Source organism: Zingiber officinale, unplaced genomic scaffold (assembly GCF_018446385.1).
Source record: "Zingiber officinale cultivar Zhangliang unplaced genomic scaffold, Zo_v1.1 ctg222, whole genome shotgun sequence".
Classification (NCBI taxonomy): Eukaryota; Viridiplantae; Streptophyta; class Magnoliopsida; order Zingiberales; family Zingiberaceae; genus Zingiber; species Zingiber officinale.
Window position 1 is genome coordinate 750814 of NW_024589898.1, and position 21545 is coordinate 772358.

At 35.2% G+C, this 21545-nt stretch overlaps 3 protein-coding genes across 3 annotated transcripts; 2 read left to right on the plus strand and 1 right to left on the minus strand.

The window, feature by feature from the left end:
- Positions 1–1591: 1591 nt before the first annotated feature.
- On the minus strand, positions 1592–2515 carry LOC122036877. The gene is made up of 2 exons (XM_042596310.1): positions 2106–2515; positions 1592–2026 (listed from the first exon to the last, which is right to left on the minus strand). The coding sequence occupies exons 1-2, from the start codon at positions 2357–2359 to the stop codon at positions 1648–1650; spliced, it is 633 nt and encodes a 210-aa protein (XP_042452244.1). The 5' UTR covers positions 2360–2515; the 3' UTR covers positions 1592–1647.
- Positions 2516–10094: 7579 nt separating this feature from the next.
- LOC122036836 (U-box domain-containing protein 4-like) lies at positions 10095–14373 on the plus strand. The gene is made up of 5 exons (XM_042596255.1): positions 10095–10112; positions 11015–11103; positions 11662–11732; positions 13392–14218; positions 14311–14373. The coding sequence occupies exons 1-5, from the start codon at positions 10095–10097 to the stop codon at positions 14371–14373; spliced, it is 1068 nt and encodes a 355-aa protein (XP_042452189.1).
- Positions 14374–14418: 45 nt separating this feature from the next.
- On the plus strand, positions 14419–15150 carry LOC122036837 (G-type lectin S-receptor-like serine/threonine-protein kinase At2g19130). Its single transcript, XM_042596257.1, has one exon. The coding sequence runs from the start codon at positions 14419–14421 to the stop codon at positions 15148–15150; it is 732 nt and encodes a 243-aa protein (XP_042452191.1).
- The last annotated feature ends 6395 nt before the right edge of the window (positions 15151–21545 follow it).

Genomic DNA, 21545 nt, shown 5'->3' on the forward strand with positions numbered 1-21545 from the left:
ATATGGAGGATAACATGCTAACTCGTGGTCATGGCAGGCATAGAGGGCAACTCATCACCAATTTTCATCATTATCGTGTGAAGATTTTTTGTCAGGTATTATTTCTAAAAAAAAAAATTGTTAAAGAGATTTCATTAATTATTAATGTTATCATGGTTGCAAATTTGAATGCTAGGTTGTTGATTTAATTATACAAGAGATGAATAATCGTTTTTCAGAAGTTAGTACGGAATTGCTTGGTTGCATATCATGTCTTCACCCAAGAAATTCTTTCTCTCAATTTGATGTTCACAAACTCATCCATCTTGTTGATTTTTATCCCGAGGACTTTTGTGGTACTGATTATTTATTTTTGGAACAACAACTTATGAGTTACTTTTATAATCTACGGGATGATCCTTACTTTTCTTCAATTGATGACTTGGGAATTCTTACTCAAAAATTGGTTGAGACTGAAAAACATTTGGTGTTCCCATTGGTTTATCGTATGATAGAGTTGGCATTAGTTTTACTAGTTGCAACTGCTTTGGTTGAACGAGTTTTTTCTGCAATGAAGACTGATTTACGCAATAGAATGGGAGATAAATGGATGAATGATAGTCTAGTTGTATAGATTGAAAAGAATATTTTTTCTACAATTGAAAATGAGCAAATATTACGACATTTTCAACAAATGCAATCTCGTAGAATCTAATTGTCTCCTCTTGTACCGATTCGTCGGCCTTCGCAGACTTCTGTGCCAACTCGAAAATGAAGCTCATCTATGGAAGAAAGGTAGACTAATCTTTCCTAAACTTCTAGTTTTTTTCTTACAAGTTAGATCAAATGTTCTCAATGTTAATTTATATGGTTATGGAGATTTGGTCGAGTATTAAGTGGAACAAGGGAAAGACTCTCGAGTTCTAGTCTCTTAGACTCTTGGTAAACTCTAACAATATCATTTCAATCACATATTGTAAATATTAGTATTGCAGTCTTTTATATGGTTTAAATGACAATCCTAAGTGTTCAATAAGATCAATTGGTTGTGATTAACTTAATAGGCTAATAGTTTTTGTATGGAGAGTGTTTCATGCTATTAGTCATCAAGTGGGTTGCAAAATAAGATGTACAACTATTTCATATTACTTATGTATTGGCAGAAACATTTGTTATTAAAGTGTTCTTTGTTCATCGTTGATTCCTCAAAATTCTGAACCTTTTTTTTTTTCTCTGTTCTACACTATTTGTCATGATAATTTAATGCATATTATGATTTATGTGAGTGACGTTTATGTTTAGTTGGCTGTAGTTTCTGCAGCAATGTATATTATGCAAGAGTTGAAATCTTGAAGGGATCCGCACACTGGAAATGAATAGACTAAAACTTAACTTCTTTGTCCATTAAATTTCAGACTTCATATGTATAATTTCTACAACATCGTATATTATGCAAGAATTGATGTAAAATTTAAATTATTAAATATTTTTATTTAATCGTAAAAAAAATATTTATGCAATTCAACCAAATTTTTTTTCCTGATTTCGCCCATAGGGCTCCCCATTTAAAAACAAGAATAAGTGCTTCGTGGTTTAGAAATGTACCGACAACTCTACAATAAGCAATTATTTTTGTTAATCAATCAATTAAGCTTACTTACACAACAACTAAAGCATGTATCGCCCCATAACAAATCCCACTCCGGCGATCCCGATGCACAGGGCCAACGTCAGCCACCACGCGGCCGCCGCTGCCACCACCTCTTCCTCCTCCTCCTCTTCCTTATCCTCCCTCGGCCGCGGCGCTAATCCCTGTTTCCGCAGCACCGAGATCTCGGCCTCCAGCAACATCACCCACCGCCGGTACGACGACAGCCTGAGCGCCTCCTCGAGCATCAGCTTGCTGAGCTCCTGCCTCCGGCGGCTCTCCTCCTCCACCTTCCGCTCCGCCTCCCTCGCCCGCGTCTGCGACAGCCGCAGCGCTCTCAGCAACCTCGTGCTCTCCGCCGGTCCCAATTGCGCATCCGACTGATCGGCAACATCAACGCTGGCGTGCAATTAATCCACTTGATGAGGTTTGTAATTCATTAAAGCGCAAATCTTTCCCTATTTAAGCATCGACTCACTTGTTATTGCGTTCCTCCGCCGACGCTCTGTGACTGTGATCGCCGCCGCCGCCATGGTCCTCGAGGGGGAAGATCATCTTGACTGGAGGTGGGAGATCGCAGTTCTGGAGGAGGTCGGAAGCAGAGCGCTTGGATAGATCGAAGCCGAGCAGCATCTCCCCGTCGACGTCGAGTTGCCGACCAGAAGAATCCCATAACCATTTCTCGTCGGACGGCGAGTGATGACGAGGGATTGATCGTTCGACAACATCCATGCTCGATCGGAGAAGGGAAGAAGCCTGTTGTTGCTTGTAATCGAGCAGCGGAGGGAGACGGGAGCTTCAAGCGGAATGGCTTGGTGCAGAAGGAACGCGAGGAGGAAGCGTGCAGTAGAGGACAAACAAAATTAGGATTCAGCTTATTTAAAGGAAAGGATATGTAAAAATATTCTCTCAATTTCAAATACAAGATTGCTTGTGAGATTTTTTTAATGTTTATGAGTCGGTAAAATCTAATCGAATCTATTTACCAATCGGTCAACCAACTATATAGGCAAACGATGATTTACCTAACCCCCCGTATTCCTTGAGAAAAGGAGTTTATCCATTTCTTTTTTCCGAGGTCTCAATCCTTTATCGGTTAAATCTCATGAAATGTTCAAGGCCTTTAGTAGGTCTAGAGGTGTCAAATTATTTCAATGTTGTGAAAATTTTAAAAATCCATAACTCTTAAAATTTCATAGCCATGAATGTAGGCGGTGAAATTTAGGTCTAAAAATATGGTAACGCTTAGGAGGATTTCAAAAGTACAATAATCTTGATTTAAAGTGATTGTGAGATTTTTAGAATTATTAATTTTGATCAAAACACTTGAAACTAAGCTCATCCTACTCAATTATTTCGTTAGACATAGATTGGGGCATTAAATTTAAGGTACCTTAAATACATTTCAAACTAAACTCATTACAGTTATAAATTTTTTATAATTGATCGATCAGCTTAGATGGCTAGAGTCCACAAATGAAATTAAAAAAAAAATTAGAAATCAACTAGATGAATTGACTATCTACATAACATTCAACAGCTAGTAAAGGAGGGGATATAATAGAAAATAAGTAAATATTTTGATAAATATAGAACTTGAGTACCCATTTTGATATTATGACATCTCCAATACAAGATTTGTGAGAGCTTTGTAGAATAAAAAAGTTTGAATCAGGTTAGGTTTGAGGTTTGTAAGTTAAAAGTAGTAGTGAGAATTCAAACATGCTATTTTTGTCTTGAAATTGATATAACATGTATGAATCCATGCAACTACATATTAAAAATTGGACCACAACAAGTTCACTTAAAGCTCTAACCATTAGAGATGTTTCAATAAATTTTATAATATTGTTGATGTGGCATATTAGAAGTATAAAAAATATTCATTTAGAACTTTAAGAGCATTCACACCAATGTTCCTATCCAAACTACATAATTTAGGATAAAAATATTATTTTATTAAATTTAGATATTCACTTTTCAATGTATCATATATCAGTTTCTCATTTATTCTCTCTCTTTTATTATATTTAAAGAATAAAATTTATTTTCTAAATTTAGAGAAGTAATGTTCATAAATACATAATTTAAGAAATAGTTAGGGTAGTTGATGTAAATTTTTTTAACTATCTTACCTAAAATTTAAGTTAAAATTTTTAAATAAAATATCTATGTAACTATTGGAGGTCTCCTTTTAACAAAAAGTTGACTATGCAATTCAATAAATTAAATTATAGCATAGGGAAAGAAAATGTCAATCAGAAGAGTAATAGCGTACTTTCCATGTAATTTCTTGCCTGTACAATGCTTAAGAACGAAACGAAGCATTAATAACATTTTTACGAAATTAACATCATTAAGGGGAAAAAAAGAATAGAGCATTCATTTGGACAGGAACTAAAATTTGAGCCTTAATTTGTCGAAAATAGATTGAAATCTGAAACTTATTCGGACCCCGTCGAAGTGGACCGCACCAACATGGATCTGCAAAAATCCAAGCCTAACGGTCAACCTCGGTTTGACTCTGTCATCATTCTCCTGCTGTTGGATCGAGTAATGAACGTTCCGGGCCACCACGAACCCCACGCCGGCGATGCCGACGCAAGAGGCCAACGCCACCCACCCGGCCATCGGCCCCGGCGTCGCTTTCTTCTTCGCCTTCGCCTTCGCCTTCGCCTTAGCCTCCTCCCGCTCATCTTCTTCTTGCCCTTCCTCCTCCTCCTCTTGCGGTCGCCGCGTGGTTAATCCCTTCAGCCGCAGCATGGAATTCTCGGCCTCGAGCAGAGTCGCCCACCGCCGGTAGGCCGAGAGTCGGAGCGCGTCCTCCAGCAGCAGCCTGCTGAGCTCGTGGCTCCTGTCGCTCTCATCCGCCGCCTTCTTCTCCGCCTCCCTGGCCCGCGTCTGCGATAGCTGCAGAGCTCTCAGCAAGCTGGCGTCCGCCGTCGATCCCGATCGTCCGTCCCATTCAGCAACGACGATCTCAACGCTAGAAATCGACGTCGATGAGCTCTGTTCTTGAGATGCAATTAATTTCTTATCCTCCTCCTCCTCCTCCTCCTCGTGGCGGTGATCGGAGAGATTCAGCTCGAGCAACATCATCTCCTGATCCGAGGCCAACCATTTCTCGGACGGCGAGCAGGGAATTGGATTCGACTCCGTCTCCATCTCCATCTCCATCTCCATTTAATTTCTGACTGATGCAATCCTAAGAAATCAGCAGAAAATTGGCAATGGAAGGAATTTAGAGTTTTCCAATCATACAAATTAAGAGCAGTATCAATGTATCATATAATAATATTCATCTCCCATTTTTATATGATCCATGTCGACGTTGATGGGCCGAGGCAGCGTGATTGACCGGTTACTGCGAAGAGAAAGCATAAGCGCGCCGGTGTTGACTTGAAAAATCAAAAAACGTGTGTTCACTTTCCCTGTGCAACCTAATGATGGTAATTTATTAAATGGTTACAATCTGTTCACTTATAAAATATTCTTTTCATAATTTTTAGGGTATATAGCGGCCAATAAGTTCAGTATTTTTTTAATTACGGCTTTCATTTAAAGAAAAAGTAAATAATTTAAATGTCTTAACCATAATCCCAAGGTCAAGAAGAGATTCGTTAAAAAAATATAGTAGGTAGATAGTCATAAATAAGATTTATTTCAATTTTTTTACAAAAGGACAAATCGTAAGAAATCTGAGAGTCTTTAATGATGATGATGATAAATATGGATACCATAGTTGTTTTTGCAATGACATAATATAGCAATTTCATCGCAAAAATCTAAGTCTTTGAAATTGACATTAAGGAATTTTATCAGTTTAAATCTAACCAAATTAAAATTGATCTGAAACTTTTTATTCTATTTAAGTCCAAAATAAAAATATTTGATTTTTTTTTAAAAAAAACACTTTAGTATTTAAATTGTACTCTTAAATTTAGAGGCGTAATCGAGCCGAGTCAAGCCGAACTCTTAAATATTTAAGTTTAGCTCATTTATAATTGAGTCGAGCTCGAGCTTTATTTAACGAATATATTCATGGCTCACGAACTTATTTGAATTTTTGTCGAGCCTAAACAAGTTTAATAAATATAAATTATAAATTTAAATATTCATTAAAAATTAAATTATATATATTAAATAAAACTATAATATTCTTATTAAAATTTATAATTTTATTCTAATAAATAAATTTAATATATTTGTCTATATATTTCATAAATAGAGTATAAAATTTATAAATTTAATATTAAAGTTATTATTATTTTTATTTAAAAATTAATTCATGAGTTTAACGAATATGTTCACGAGCTAACGAACCGAATATTGTGAATTTTGAGCTTAGTTTGTTTAGTTTAACGAGCCTTATTAAACGAGTTCAAACGAACTTTTATCGAATCGATATTCGAATAGCTCATGAGTGGCTTGATTCATTTACACCTCTACTTAAATTGATAAAATTGATCCATGTTAATCAGTGATGATTGTAGATAACTTATAATTAATGAGGGAAAATATATTTTCCAAAATCGTTTAGGTCTAAAAGAAAGAAAGATTGAATTGAGGGTATAAAATATATTTAAACATATTTTGAGGTTGAATTGAAAAAGAGGAGGGCGTGTAATTAAGGAGGGCAAATTAAATACAGAGAGATAATTTTTCAAAATTAAGGGCCATTATGATTCTCATATTTCTATGCATGGGAATAATGAGGAATTTAATTAAGGACTAATTAATAATTTATTAGGTGTAAATATCATTAGAGTAAATCTTGTTGGTCAGAATCTAGCCAGCTAGAAATCTCTATCTCCCAATCAAAATGCATGCATGAATATGCATATAATTAATGTGGCTATATGAAATTACTAAAATACTCATGCATATATATGCATGCATATATTCTAGCTGACCAGATTCTGATCATTTAGCAATATCCATATCATTAATAATACCTAATCATTTTTCTAGCTAGTAAGATTCATTTTCAAACGGTGAAATTTCTGGCCATTTAGATTTATCGAAAAATTAAATCATCCAAGATATAGTTACATAGAAATTAAATAAATTGAAATTGAGACAATTAACCAGAATGTAGTGGGATTGTTATCGCCTTTGTACGTCGTCCATATGATTCCCAAGGATGGCGACGGCACGGGGAAGCAGAAGCATGGTGGGCGCCGAATTCTCCTCACCAATATAGGAAGTGGGAGTTCTATTAGAATGCCTAAACTTTCAAACCATAACTTATATATAGCCATCAATTCTTAATTTTATTATCAGTCTATAAATAAATAATGACGGATTAACGGATTTACATATTTAAACCCTATATATTTATGAAATAACGCAAACCCTCAATTACATCAATTAATGAGTTTGATTAACGTAAACCTGGGTACTTACAAATAACAGATACAAGCCCACCTAATAAAGAGATAAACCTCATATCCAATAACATAAATCCTCAATGCCCATTAGATCACTTAATGAAATAAATCGGTATGCTTATATGGTTGTGTTTGGTTAAGCGTAATGTAATCTAACTTAGAATGTAATTTAATTTGTAATATAATATAATGTAATGTTGATTACATTACTATGTTTGATAATGTAATATATGTAATCTTTGATTATAAGGATGATTATATTATGTTATTTGGTGTCAAATATTTTTTATAAGTAATGTAATTCATATTATTATAAAATGATAAAAATATCATGCGACCTCTGTCAGAGGTGACTGTTGGTGCGGTTAGCACTAACGATCTAACTCGGGTTTTGATGAATGACAAAGTAGGTTAAGTTAGTTTCATTGTTATCTAACACTCTGATCAAGTGTGCAGGTGAAGCCCCATACAGGTCGAAGGGCTGACCGAATGTCTGGCACGAAGCCTAGCTAGGTCGACAGGCTGACCGGATAGCTGGCAGCCTGGCACGAAGTCCAAACAGGTCGATGGGCTGACCGGACGTTTGACATGAAGTCCAGCTAGGTCAAATGGTCGACCAGATAGCTAGCATGAAGTCCAGACAGGTCGAAAGGCTAACCGAACGTCTGGCAGATAAGTGGAGATAAGTCACTGGAGGGGAGTGATTGTTAGGGCGTGTTCCCCGAAGAGAATATTAGACGTCGATCCAACTTAGATCCATTTTGAAAATCTAAGGTGAGATCGTGACTAGATTCCGGTCTCGAGGAGATGAAATCTAATTATTACTTTTATTACTCTTATAACTTAACTGTACTAACACTCTGTTTTGCAGGATATATAATATACATTTGCCTCTGGACTAACGTTTTCTTGCAGGAAGGAGATTGCTGGAAAACAAGGGTACAGGCGCCCGGAAGGGATCCGAGCACCCGGAGGCAAGTTTTGTCCTCCAACACGCGTCGCCACGTGGAGATTCATGTGTGGACGGGCTACGTCACACTCCAAGCGCCCGGAAGGGATCCAGACGCCCTGAGCCACCTATATAAGGAGGGTGAAGCCCTGGAGCAAAGCACAACGAACAGAAGATCTTCCATTGCTTGCTCTGTTGTGCTCCTGGGATGCTACGACCGACAAAGTGTTGTTTTCCTTTTTCCTTTTTATTGTTGGTATTTCTTTTTCTTAAAAGCAGTTATGTACTTTACTATTGGAATATTTTTTGAACTGCTAGTGGATTGCCCAACGAAAGCACTCGACGAGTGCGGGCCTTGGAATAGGAGTCGACTAAGGCTCCGAACCAAGTAAAAAATTACTTGTGTTAGCGTTGCTTTAATTTTACTTTTTCCGCTGCGTACTCAATATTCTTTTCGACGTTTTAAATCGATATTCACCCCCCTCTATCAAATTACACGATCCAACAAGTGGTATCAGAGCGGGTACCTCTCTGAATTGGTGCGACCATCAATCAAGCAAGGGGGATTCTTTTTAAAAAAGTAAAATAGATATCGTTTGGGTGAGCGAGCGCCTTCCGTTTTTTCCCTTCAAAACTATTTTTGAAATCTTCATTTTCATCTTTTCACCATTGGTCGGTATTAGTGAAATATCGCATTTTCAAACATTTGTAATAATATTTTTTTAAATATTTTATTATTAAAAAAAATTCCATGCATATTTCTTTATCTCCCACACTGCTTACCCCAAGACAAAATCTTGGAAATTGTTTCTTGTTTATTTTTTTTGCATTTACCAATGTCTATTCAAGAAGGACAAAGCATCCACGAACCACCACCATACGATCAAGAAAATTTCAACTATTGGAGGCGAAGAATGGAATGTTTCTTAGAAAGTCTAAACTTTGATTATTTCCTGATATTGAGAAAACCTTTTCAGGACTCAGAACTAAACAAAAATTTAAGTAAAATTATTTGTAATGTTTTACCTAACCATGTTTTATGTAGACTAGAAAAGTACAAGAATGCACATGAGCTTTAGGCCCAATTGATAAAGCTTCATGAGGAGCCGATGGAACTAGAAGATCAAGTCAAAATCAAATCTGGACTCGAGTCAAATCCAATCAAAAAGCCTATTGAATTAGGAGTTGCGCTCAATGTTAGTAATATTTATCAAAATACCCCCTACTACTAGTAGTTTAAAAAACATGCATGTTAATATTTCTGAAAATATACGTGAAAATAGTGTATTTGATAATACATGCAAAAATAACCCTAGGATATTATCTGATAAAATAAATCTAATTAATTTAGAAAATTCAGAAAATCTGAAAATAATTAATAACCCTAAAAATTCAAATGATAACCAAATCAATTTGAATGACTCCACCTCTAAGAAAAATTCAACTAATAATATTAAAAATATTATTGTACACAAAAATTTAAATAAATTAACAAATTTAGAAAAGTTAAATATTAAGAGCTCAAATTTAAACTTACATAACTCTGAAAATTCAAATGATAGTGATAACAAGGTCAATATTGATCTAGATAAAATTAATAAATTTCTTAATAAATTATTTAATAATCTAGATAATATCAATCTAGAAAATCCTATCCAAACCCAAGATAATATAATTAACAAAAAATTAAATTTTAAAGACAAGACTAATCTAATAAATTCAACTAATCATATCAAAGGCAAGGAAAATATAAAGATAAAATCAAACACTTTGACAAAATCAAAACTAAATTTAACAAATTTAAATGTTAAAGATAACATGTTAAACAAAGATAGTCTAGAAAATTCAAGATTAACAATTAATAAAAGGTTAAAAAATAAACCTTTAAAGAAATATAATTCAAACAATTCAATAAATTCAAAATTAAAAATTAATAAAAACTTAAACATTAAATACACTCTTTTAAAGAAGGACAATTTGACCAATTCAATTAATTCAAAATTAAAAACTTAAATTTAAAGTTACAAATTAAACATTAAATCTTAACCAAAACTAAAACCTAAATCAGATCAATAATTCAGGGAGAGACTCCAGAATAGCTGACACCTCCAAAACAAACCTACCCGATATGGTAATCACCGTCAGAGTAATTAGGGCTAGTTCAAAGGGATAATAGTTTAATTTGACCAACGGTACTAGTGAAGTTTTGGATGATAGTACGTTAGGGAAGCTCTGTATATGCATGTCTAGGAAGATATGACTTCGATCTGGTGCATTTGGCTTAGTGGAACTAACTGAAGCTACCCTTTACAGATCCTAACTAGTTAGACCAAAATTTTATATTAAGTTCAGTGGATAGGATTATTTGGAAAACCTCAAAGGTATGGTTACTCTAATGATGTCCAAGTGACTCACCATAGCCCAAAATGTAAAATATCGTAACTAATTAATAATAATAATAATAAAATATTAAACGGGCAATTAGCTTTATCGAAATTTTTAGGAATTTTCTAAGGATTTTTCGGAGCGTGTATGACGAGTTTAAGGGGATCAACTATTGGGCCACGGAAAAGTTTGTTTAGGCTACCCCATTTAAATGAGGAAAAATTTTGTTTTACTTTTATTTTTCCTTTTCTTTTCTTCTTTTCCCCCGCCGCGTGCCCTAACACCCTGTTTGGAAATAACTTAAGTCATGGAATTGAATTGAATTCCATTATGAATTGAATTCCATAAGGAATTGAATTCAATTCTCATGTTTGGAATGAAATGCAACTTAAGTTATGGAATTCTTATGTTTATACCATTTTATCCTTCTCTCTTTTTTCTTTTCTTTTTTTACAAAGAAGAGAGAATGAGGGCACAATGGACATAATATGGAGAATTGAATTCCCTATATAAATCACACATAAAGAGGTGTGATTTACTTTTGCCTTGTTTGATGGAATTGGAATTGAATTCCATATCAATTCTTAGCTAAAAAAATCATTCCAAAGTATGAAATTCAATTCCAATTCTAAAAGGAATTGAATTCCATATCATTCCAAACAGGCTGTAAGCCTTTCCCCGCCGCCAACTTCTCCCGATCTCTTCCGTCTCTGCCCAAGCACCGACGACCTCAACACCCAGATCCGCGATCGGTTAGCCTCTTCTTTTCACCTTCTCCATCTCGCGCCGAAAACCCTCCTCTCGATCCCTTCCTTCTACCTTAGCGCCGACCTAGTTTCACGACTACCACTTGATCGCCCCGCAGTTATCCTCGTCGAGTCGCGCCGCTCCGATCACCTGACACAGGCGCCCCTTCGCGTGAGGCCAATCGGCGATGCCACAACCACCGCATCTTAGTCTCCTCCGATCTTCATCGCCGACCTACCTTCCTCCTAGAGCGTCGTCGCCTCCTCTCTGCCCTCTTCCAATCTTGAGGTTGATTTTTTGCCGGCACAAAGCCACCATCGCGTACCCTAGCGACACTGTTTCCACCAGAGGGCAAAGTTTTCTTCAACTCTGTTGCGGGACTTTGTGGCATCGTCGATCACCGACGCCGGCCAAGGCGTAACTGTTGGACGCCACCCATCAAGCCACGAGAAGGAACAGTACGCCCTCTCCATCTCCATTTTCCCTTGTTATTGAACATAATTCCCTCTATTGGTCTGAATTGCAATCAACCGATGTTGTTCTCCATTTACAGAGGGTTGCAGGTTCAATCAGAAGCATCATTACTCTGTTGATTTTGGGCTGGCAAGTGTTGAGATGGAGTACTTGACAGAGGGTAGTAGTTTTGCCTAATTCCTACCGTAACTTCTGACTTCTCTAATCGATAGTCAACAGAGGTATTTCTAGAGTTGATTGAGTTACTAGAATTGATTAAGTTTAGCTTGGTATGAGTTGTTGGAGGTAAATATATTATTTTGTCTTAATGATACAAATTTATTAAAGGATTGGGTTAGTCCGAATAGTGGAATGGTTAGGGTTACTAGAGCTAACCCTAATTGACCTATGGATTATAATTTGTGGGTTAATCAATAGTTCGGGTTAGTAATTATATCGATTAGGGTTGTCCTTAATCCGGTTAGGGAATTTTATTTAGTTATTTATCTCATATGATTTTAGCTAAATAAAAGGTATATATATTGATTGATGTAGGACTTTGGTTCGAGACGGGCATCTCGACGTAGGATCCATCGGATTGATCTTCTATTGAGGCGGGTACTTTGGACTTATCTCTTGATATAGTCATGTTAGATATGCATAATAGTATATTTATAGTGGTAATGATTATGTTTGCATCTGCTTTGATATGCCACTATCTGATTCCTGTTGTCTTCCTATATTCTTATCTGTTATGCATTCCTATTTATATTTTTCTTGATTGCCGCCATGTGTATCCCTGTTCATAGAAATAGTCACTTACATTGCCTACTGTGTAGTAGTCTTGTTGTTGGTCATATCTGATTTGTGTACTTAGGTTTTGATACCTAGACCATCGTATGATTTATTTCCTTTTTGTGTATTTTATATGGAGGGTATACGGTCTGTATCTACATGTTTAGTGTCATACACCATCTTGCATGATTGCATGCTGGTGATGTTAAGCTCTATTATTGTTGAGCGCATCGCCAGCTAGTGATCTGCACACACAACCACTCGTGAGTTAGTGGTACATCAGGCAGGGTGTGTGCAGTTTGCTCTGTCAGGGCTCCGCTGGTCCACTCCTGGGTAGCGATGACTGCAGCGTGTAGCGGACAGGGATCCTTCCCCTATGATACAGGGAGATGAGAGCTTAGGCTCTCCCACTATGTTTGGGGTAGGATGATAAGTGTACTCCAACAGCATCCTGTCCACTCGGTCACTCATTAGCAGTGATGGTAGAGTGCACAGTTGTCATAGCCCTACCCACTCAGTCTCACCATCGCGTGTGCGATGGCTGACTGGCATCAGGGGTGACACATGTCATTTTTGTACCATATGCATAGATTGCATTTATTGTCTGTGATTGCTGCATTTTGGATGCTGCATTTTGGATGCTGCATTTGTTTGGGTTGCATATGTTTGACATGCATATAGGTGACATTTTGTATTTAGTTTGGCGATCCTTATATTCAGATAGGAGGTCCTGGTGAGTATAGTTTTCTTCAGCCTTTTCAGTTTGCATTTCCTACCTTTATTCAGAAAACTGTACCACATGATGATTACCTTTAGGGCGCGTTTGGTTCGGGGTTATCCTTGATAACCTTGGTTATCCATCCAAGGTTATCAAGGATAGTCTTGTTTAGTATAAGTAATTGATGATTCCTAAGTCATGATGCATGACTGACACATCAGCAATTTGGGCATATAAACCGGAATCACAAAACCTCAGAAAAGTGAGGTTTTCCTTGATTCCGGGGTTAACAAAAATTTTGAGACAAAATTACCCGATGTCGAGGAGTACTCGTGTGTTGCCTTGTCGTCTTCGTCGTTGGAGGCCATCGAGAGCGCTTCGGTCAAGAGCAAGGGCCGAAGGTTGGCGCGTGCGTGGAGGCGCTTGGGGCGTCGTCCCCGGAGTTGAAACGGGCTGCGACGGTGGGGATACGGCTCGTGGCGAAGCACCGGTCAAACTTCCGTGCGCTGATCAAGGCATCGGGGTCCATTCCGGCGCTGGTGCCTCTGCTGAAGAGCATCGCCCCTGCGACGCAGGAGAGCGCGGTGACGGCGCTTCTGAATCTCTCGCTGGAGGAGGAGAACAAGAAGCTCATCACTACCGCGGGGGCTAAGCAGAATGTTGCATGCGCACTGCTTAGCCTATCGATGATCGAGGAGAACCGGGGGGCAATCGGTGCCTGCGGGGTGATTCCGTCACTGGTGTCTCTGCTCGTGAGCGATTCGAGCTGGGGAAAAAATGATTCCCTAACCACGCTGTACAAGCTGTGCTCAGTCTGGCGGAACAAGGAAAGGGCTATCAGCACGGGGGCGGTGCCTCCACTGGTAGGGCTGGTGGGGGAACGCAGCGGCGGCATAGCCGAGAAGGTGTTGGTGGTGCTAGGAAGCTTGGTTGCGGTGCCGGAGGATAAAGATGCGGTGGCGGAAGCGGGAGGGATCCCGGTGCTGGTCGAGGCAATGGAAACCGGACCAACAGCTGGGAGAGAGTTCGTCGTGCACGTGCTGCTGCAGCTCGCCGCCGAAAGTCCCCATATCCAAAGGTTTCTCTTGGGAGAAGGTGCAATCCCACCATTGGTTGAGCTTTCACAGGTTGGCTCATCACGAGCTAAGCGCAAGGTCTGTCCATGGCTTACTTTTTGTTCTTCTTTTCTCAATTTTCTACTAACCACACAACCACCGGCTTGTTTCTTCATGCAATTCCTTCGCAGGCAGCCATCAGCAATGGCAATAGCAGGAAATCAGTTCCTTCTAGATTCCAGCGGCGCCATTAAATATTCCATCTCCTTGGACCTTTCGTCGCTCATCAGCCATCAGCAATGGCAATAGCTTCTTCATGTTCCAGTGCAACTTCATTCTTGCACTTCTCGTTTTCCCTTTCCCTCTCTCTTCTCTTCTTCTCCGCAACGTCGTCAACTGACACAATCTACGCTGAAAGTTCTCTGTCCGGCAACCAGACCATCAACTCCGGAGGCGGCAGGCTCGTGCTTGGCTTTTTCACGCCACCAGGCAGCACTGGCACGACCTCCTTCAACTACTACATCGGCATCTGGTACGATACGATTTCTGTAGTCACCCCAGTATGGGTGGCCAACAGAGCCACTCCAGTCACCGACCCAACCGCGTCGGAGCTTAAGATCTCTGACGATGGCAATCTCATCTTCCTCAACCAGTTCAAATCCATCATATGGTCGACCAACGTCACCACCATCCCATCCTCCAACTCCATAATCGTCGCGGTCATCCTTGACACGGGTAATCTCCAGCTCAGGGATGAATCCAACTCCTCTCTCATCTTCTGGCAGAGCTTCGATCACCCCACCGACACTTGGCTTCCCGGCGCCAAGATCGGGTTCAACAAGCTCACCAGCATGCCTCAACGCCTCACTTCCTGGAAGAGAACAAAGTTGATCCTTCTCCTGGACTCTTCACTCTCCAGAGCGATCCAATCGGCGCAACCTCTCAGTATTTGCTTTTCTGGAATTTGTCGAAGGAATATTGGGCCAGTGGAATCTGGGATGGACACGTCTTCACTTCTGTCCCGAAGATGAGCTAGAGAGGCATCGTCAACTTTGCTTTCATCAACAACACCGAGGAGAGCTATTTCATCTACACTTCTAATGATCCCAACCTCAAGATTAGATTTGTCTTCGATTATGAGTACGGTCAGATGCTCGTTTTGACGTGGATGGAGAATACACAATCATGGATGCTCTGCTGGGCTATTTGCGGGAGCTGCGGCACTAGAACAACTCCTCTTCGTCTACCATAGCAGGCTAAAGATCAATCGGTAACGTGAATCCCTGTAAAAGCATTAATACCTTTTACATAAAAAATTATCTATTTAATTAAAACTATCTAAAAATAAAAAAACATAAAATAATAAACAAAAAAATCTAATTTTATTTATATATAAATATATATATCGCTATTAATAATATAATATTATCATTATTAAATCAAGGGTAATATGGTAAAATATCACGTTAGGTTATATACTAAAACCTCCAAACAAACAAGATTTTACTGGATTACCTAAATTGAACCAAACAACCAATAGTTATGTTTCATTCCCTATAACCTTGGTTATGTGATTATTTGGTAATCACATAACTAAGGTTATGTGTCATAACTTGAACCAAACGCGCCCTTAGTTATATCTTATTATGCATGTCTATCTGGTATCAGCTGAGTTGTTGAACTCACCCCGTTGTTGATTATTCTTATTTCAGGTTGAAGTCGTCAGGAGATTCCAGTTGCTACTCCCCTTGCCATAAGGATTTTGCTTTGGTCTTTTGGTTTCTGTTTATGTGTTTAGAGCTATGTGTCAGACTTGTTCTGGTTTTGGTACTCTGGATTTTGTGTGGTTTGTCTTTGAGTAATGTACTGGTTGGGTTTTTGCTTGCTTAGTGGATTTGTACTTGCTATGTTTTGCTACGCGCCTGCCGATCGACAGAAGAGGTAAGTTTAGATGTTGTTTTTGCTTTCTTTTGTATTGTGGTGACAGCCGGAGGCTGTTTTGATATAAACTGCGTGGTTTGTATAGTATTTTTATTGTTATTGTTCCGGCCGTGTTGGCCGTGTATAAGTTGGTTGTATAAGTTTTAGATTGTCACCCGTACAGGGGAGATGCTGTCGAAATTTCTTCTAGCAGGGACTACCTTGGGCGTGACACAGAAGTTTATCCAGAGAATATCTATTTGTTAAACCCAAAACTAAACCTGAATCTAACACAAGTTAAATCAAAGTCTAAAACAGAACCTAATTCATCTCACAAAAATTATAGGTTTCCTTAATTGAAAATATAGATCGGGTGAGATAACTAAGGACTTCGAACCAAATCGAATTGAATCGAAACAAATTGAATCGAACTAAATCTAATTAAATTAAATTAAACTTAAATTAAGTTAAATCTAAATAAAATTAAAATTAAAGTAAATTAAAATAAAAATTAAATTAAAAATAAATCAAATTAAATTAAAAATTAAATTAATTTTTTTTTAAAATTAAAATTAAAAAATAAAAATTAAAAATAAATCAAATTAAATTAAAAATTAAATTAAATTAAAATAAATCAAATCATATTAATTTAAATTGAATTAAACAAAACTAAATTAAATTAAATTAACTTAATTCAAATTAAATTATTTTATATCCCTTTTTAACCTAAAATTTATTTTAAAAATCTTTTAACACAAAATTTATTTTAAAAGCCTTTTAACTTAAAATTTATTTTAAAAATATTTTAAATTAAAATTTATTTAAAAAACCATTTAATTAAAATTTATTTTAAAATTATTTTTAAAAATTATTTTAAAAGTATTTTAAAATCTCTTTTAAAAAATTATTTTAAAAAATCTTTTAAAAATTATTTTTTAAAAAAAATCTTCATAAAAATCCTTTTAAAAAATTATTTAAAAAAATATTTTTAAAAAATCTTTTAAAAATTATTTTTTTAAAAAAAAATCTTCAAAAAAATCCTTTTAAAAATTTATTTAAAAATCATTTTAAAAAATATTTTTAAAAATTCTTTTAAAAAACTTTCAAAATAATTTTAAAAATTCTTTTAAAAACTTTAAAAATTATTTTTAAAAATTCTTTAAAAACCATTTTAAATAATTATTTTAGAAAACTTTAAAACTCATTTTAAAAATTTCTTTTAAAAAACTTTAAAAATCATTTTAAAAAATCTTTAAAAAAACTTTTAAAATCATTTTAAAAATTCTTTTAAAAAAACTTTAAAAATCATTTTAAAAACTTTAAAAATCATTTTATTTTAAAAATTCTTTTAAAAAAAACTTTTAAAATTATTTTAAAAATTCTTTAAAAAACTTTAAAAATCATTTTAAAAATTATTTAAAAACTGTAAAAATTATTTTTAAAAGTACTTTAAAAATTATTTTAAAAAAACTTTAAAAATTATTTTAAAAATTAATTTTAAAAAAACTTTAAAAATCATTTTAAAAAAATATTTTAAAAAATCTATTATTTTGTTTTAAAATTATTTTAAAAATTCTTTTTAAAACTTTAAAAATCATTTTTAAAACTCCTTTTAAAAACTTTAATAATCATTTTAAAAAATTCTTTTAAATACTTTAAAAATCATTTTAGAATTATTTTAAAAATTCTTTTAAAAAGTTTAAAAATCATTTTAAATTTTTTTTAAAAAAACTTAAAAATCATTTTAAAAATTCTTATGAAAATTATTTTGAAAAGTTCTTTTAACTTTTTTTTAAAAATATTTTAAAAATCCTTTTAATTTTTTTTTAAAAAATACTTTTTAAAATTATTTAAAAATTATTTTAAAATCATTAAAAAAACCTTTTTTTAAAAAACCTTTTAAAAATATTTTAAAAAATATTTAAAAAACATTTTAAAAATCTATTTAAAATTCTTTTAAAAATTATTTTAAAAATCATTTAAAAAATCTATTTTAACTTAAAAAATTATGTTTTTCACTTAAAAATTAGGTTAAATAATTATTTTAACTTAAAAAAGGATTTTCAAGTAAACTTAAAGTTAAACTAAATCCTAATGAAATTATTAACAGTTGATTAACTTAAAATTCTACATTGAATTAAATAATTAATAAGTAAATAATTGAAGTAAAACTTCAAAATTTAGCTACATTCTAAATTAGACCTGACCTTAAAACTTAACCTTAATTTAACTCAATCAATAAATATGATTGATTCAAAATCTTAATTTCACTGTAATTAAATCATAATTAACAATTGATTCAAATTGAACATTAATAAATTAATGCTAATTCTAAACTTAGCTAATACTAATTAAATGTAAAAGTTACTTAATCAAAACTTAACGATTAAGTAAATGAAAAACAAAATATAAATTATAACTATTATTTTTTAATCCTTTGATATTAAGTCAATTAATACGAAATTTAATCTAAGTAAAATAAAAGTTAATTGATAAATTATTGATAATGATTAACTATTGTTAAGTTTGTATCAAATTACTTATTACTTATTATTAAGAATAATTATTTATTGATTAATTTTAATAATCTTATTTTTATTAAACAATTATACCAAAAATATAGATATTCTTATGTACTCGATAAACATAAGTGTTACTAACACTGAATCTCTTAAACACTTAGGTAGAAAAATATGTTAAGGCTTTGAAGTTTAACTCAAACCTTACTGTTAAATTAAGGGGGAGAGATAAATTAAGGAGAATATCAAATTTAGAGAGAGAATCTCTTTTTTTTCAAAAAAAAAATTGTCTCCTAAAGTTTATTTAAATTTCTTAGATTGTTTTTCTAAAATCCTACCTCAATTTTTTTAATATATATATATATATATATATATATATATATGTTGAAAATCTTACTTTAAATATTTTTTTCTGGTAAATATTTTCAAAAGTTTTATTTTAAAGTTATGTCAAGTTCCTGTTTTCATACTTACTTTGAAAAATATTTCCTTAAAATATTTTAAATGTATTTTAAATCTGTTTTTTTTAAATTAAATTTTACAAACTTAGTTTTGAAAAATAGAATTTTACTTAGTTTTGAAAATTAGATTTGAAAATTAAATTTTACAAACTTAGTTTTAAAAATTGGAACTTAATTTTATAAATTAATTTTCTCCACTTAGTGTTGATTTTTTTTAACTTGCCTCTTATATTTGAAAAATTAATTTTTATAAAATTTATGTTTGAAAAGTGTTTTAAGCTCAAACTTATTTTAAAACTTAGGCAAAGTTTATAAAGTCATTTTTCTAAGTTACATTTCTAAATTAACTATTTTTTTTTTCAAAACTTAGCTATTTTGAAAAGGTTAATAAATAAAAAAAGCAAATATTTCATGTTTAAACTTTCCCAAGTCAATATGACTTAAGTTTATATTATTACTTAGTCATTTATTATTATCCTTTATTCAATGTTTATTTTTGATGAATGTCAAAAGCGGAGGGATAGGTGATTTAAGTTAGTTAAACAACAAACTATCAAATTCAAAATAAAGACCAACTTAAAAACCTGATAATTGCTTGTTTGATCTACATATTTTCACTAACTTAACCAGGTTGTCATTGCATCAAAAAGGGGGAGATTGTTGGTGCGGTTAATACTAACGATCTAACTCAGGTTTTGATGAATGACAAAACAGGTTAAGTTAGTTTCATTGTTATCTAACACTCTGATCGAGTGTGCAGGCGAAGTCCAGACAGGTCGAAGGGCTGACCGGATGTCTGGCACGAAGTCCAAACGGATCGACGGGCTGACTGGACGTTTGGCACGAAGTCCAGCTAGGTCAAAGGGCCGACCGGATAGCTGGCACGAAGTCCAGACGGGTCGAAGGGCTGACCGGACGTCTGGCATGTAAGTGGAGGTAAGTCACTAGAGGGGAGTGACTGTGAGGACATGTTCCCGAGAAAGGAACATTAGGCGTCAATCCAACTTAGATCCATTTCGAAAATCTATGTTGAGATCGTGACTAGATTCCGGTCTCGAGGAGACGGAATCTAATTACTACTTTTATTACTCTTATAACTTAACTATTCTAACACTCTGTTTTGCAGGATATATAATTTACATTTGTCTCCGGACTAATATTTTCTTGCAGGAAGGAGATTGCTGGAAAACAAGGGTCCGGGCGCCCGGAGGGGATCCGGATGCCCGGAGGGGATCCGAGCGCCCGGAAGGGATCCGGGCGCTCGGAGGCAAGTTTTATCTTTCAACACGCGTCGCCACGTGGAGCTTTATGTGTGGACGGGCTATGTCACACTCGAGGCGCCCGGAAAGGATTTGGGTGTCCCGAGCCTCCTATATAAGGAGGGTGAATCCCTGGAGCAAAGCACAACGAACAGAAGATCTTTCATTGCTTTCTCTGTTGTGCTCCGCGACACTGCGACCGACAAAGTGTTGTTTTCTTTTTTATTGTCGGTATTTCTTTTTCTTAAAAGCAGTTCTGTACTTTACTATTGTAATATTTTTCGAACTGCTAGTGGATTGCCCAACGAAAGCACTCGACGAGTGTGGACCTTGGAGTAGGAGTCGACCAAGACTCCGAACCAAGTAAAAAATTACTTGTGTTAGCGTTGCTTTAATTTTACTTTTTCCGCTGCGTACTCAATATTCTTTTCGATGTTTTAAATCGATATTCACCCCCCTTTATCGAATTACACGATCCAACAGTGACAGCCGATGGCGGCGATTGTTGCACCTCTGCCAGAGCCGGAGCTGGAGGTGGGGCGATGGCTGGCGATGCCCGAAGGTGGCGGCAATGGCGGCAACGACTGACGGTGGCAACGCCGGGCGATGGCCGGTGGCCGGTGGCTGACGCTTGCGGCGGGCGGTGATGGCGGAGGGCGGCAGCGCCTGGTGGGAGTGGGCGGTTGGCAACGACAGCAGTTGGCAGCAACGGACGGCGGTGGCGACGACGACAACTGACTGCAACGGTTGACTCGAGCAACACCTAACGCCCAAAGGTGGGGGCGGGCGGCGACAGCGGAAGCGACATCTGTGACTGATTAATGTCAAAAATAAACCAGGGCTATATTTGACATTTGAATTTAGTTAAATGATGACCTTGTAATATCATTGGATTACATGATGTTGACCTTTGTAATTCATATTAATTAGAAACTTTATTATCATTTATAATTATATTACATTATATTATACCTTTAAAATTATACTAAATAAAATAATTAATATTATAATATAATCTTAATTATATTAAGAGGTCGATTACATGCATCCTACCTTTGGTAGGTAAGATATAAGCCGACCTATAAAATCCAACACTTTAATTCGAGTCAACACAAAACATAAGTCGGCAAAATCAATTTACTCGTTTTTCTTATTTGTATAATGAACGATTTTAATGTTTATCACGACGGTTAATATGACTAAGCATTCGATTAAAAATCGAATAGATAAAAATTAAGAAATCAATATTGAATTAATTGATTTTTTT

Excerpts from the sequence above, each read along its gene's own strand:
- LOC122036837 (XM_042596257.1), top strand. The coding sequence starts at position 14,419 with ATGGCAATAGCTTCTTCATGTTCCAGTGCAACTTCATTCTTGCACTTC.
- LOC122036877 (XM_042596310.1), bottom strand. The coding sequence starts at position 2,359 with ATGGATGTTGTCGAACGATCAATCCCTCGTCATCACTCGCCGTCCGAC. Across the intron at positions 2,027-2,105 it reads GCGGAGGAACGCAATAACAA|CGTTGATGTTGCCGATCAGT; the intron begins GTGAGTCGATGC and ends ATTGCACGCCAG.
- LOC122036836 (XM_042596255.1), top strand. Across the intron at positions 11,104-11,661 it reads AACACCCAGATCCGCGATCG|GTTCAATCAGAAGCATCATT; the intron begins GTTAGCCTCTTC and ends AGAGGGTTGCAG. Across the intron at positions 11,733-13,391 it reads GATGGAGTACTTGACAGAGG|TACTCGTGTGTTGCCTTGTC; the intron begins GTAGTAGTTTTG and ends GATGTCGAGGAG.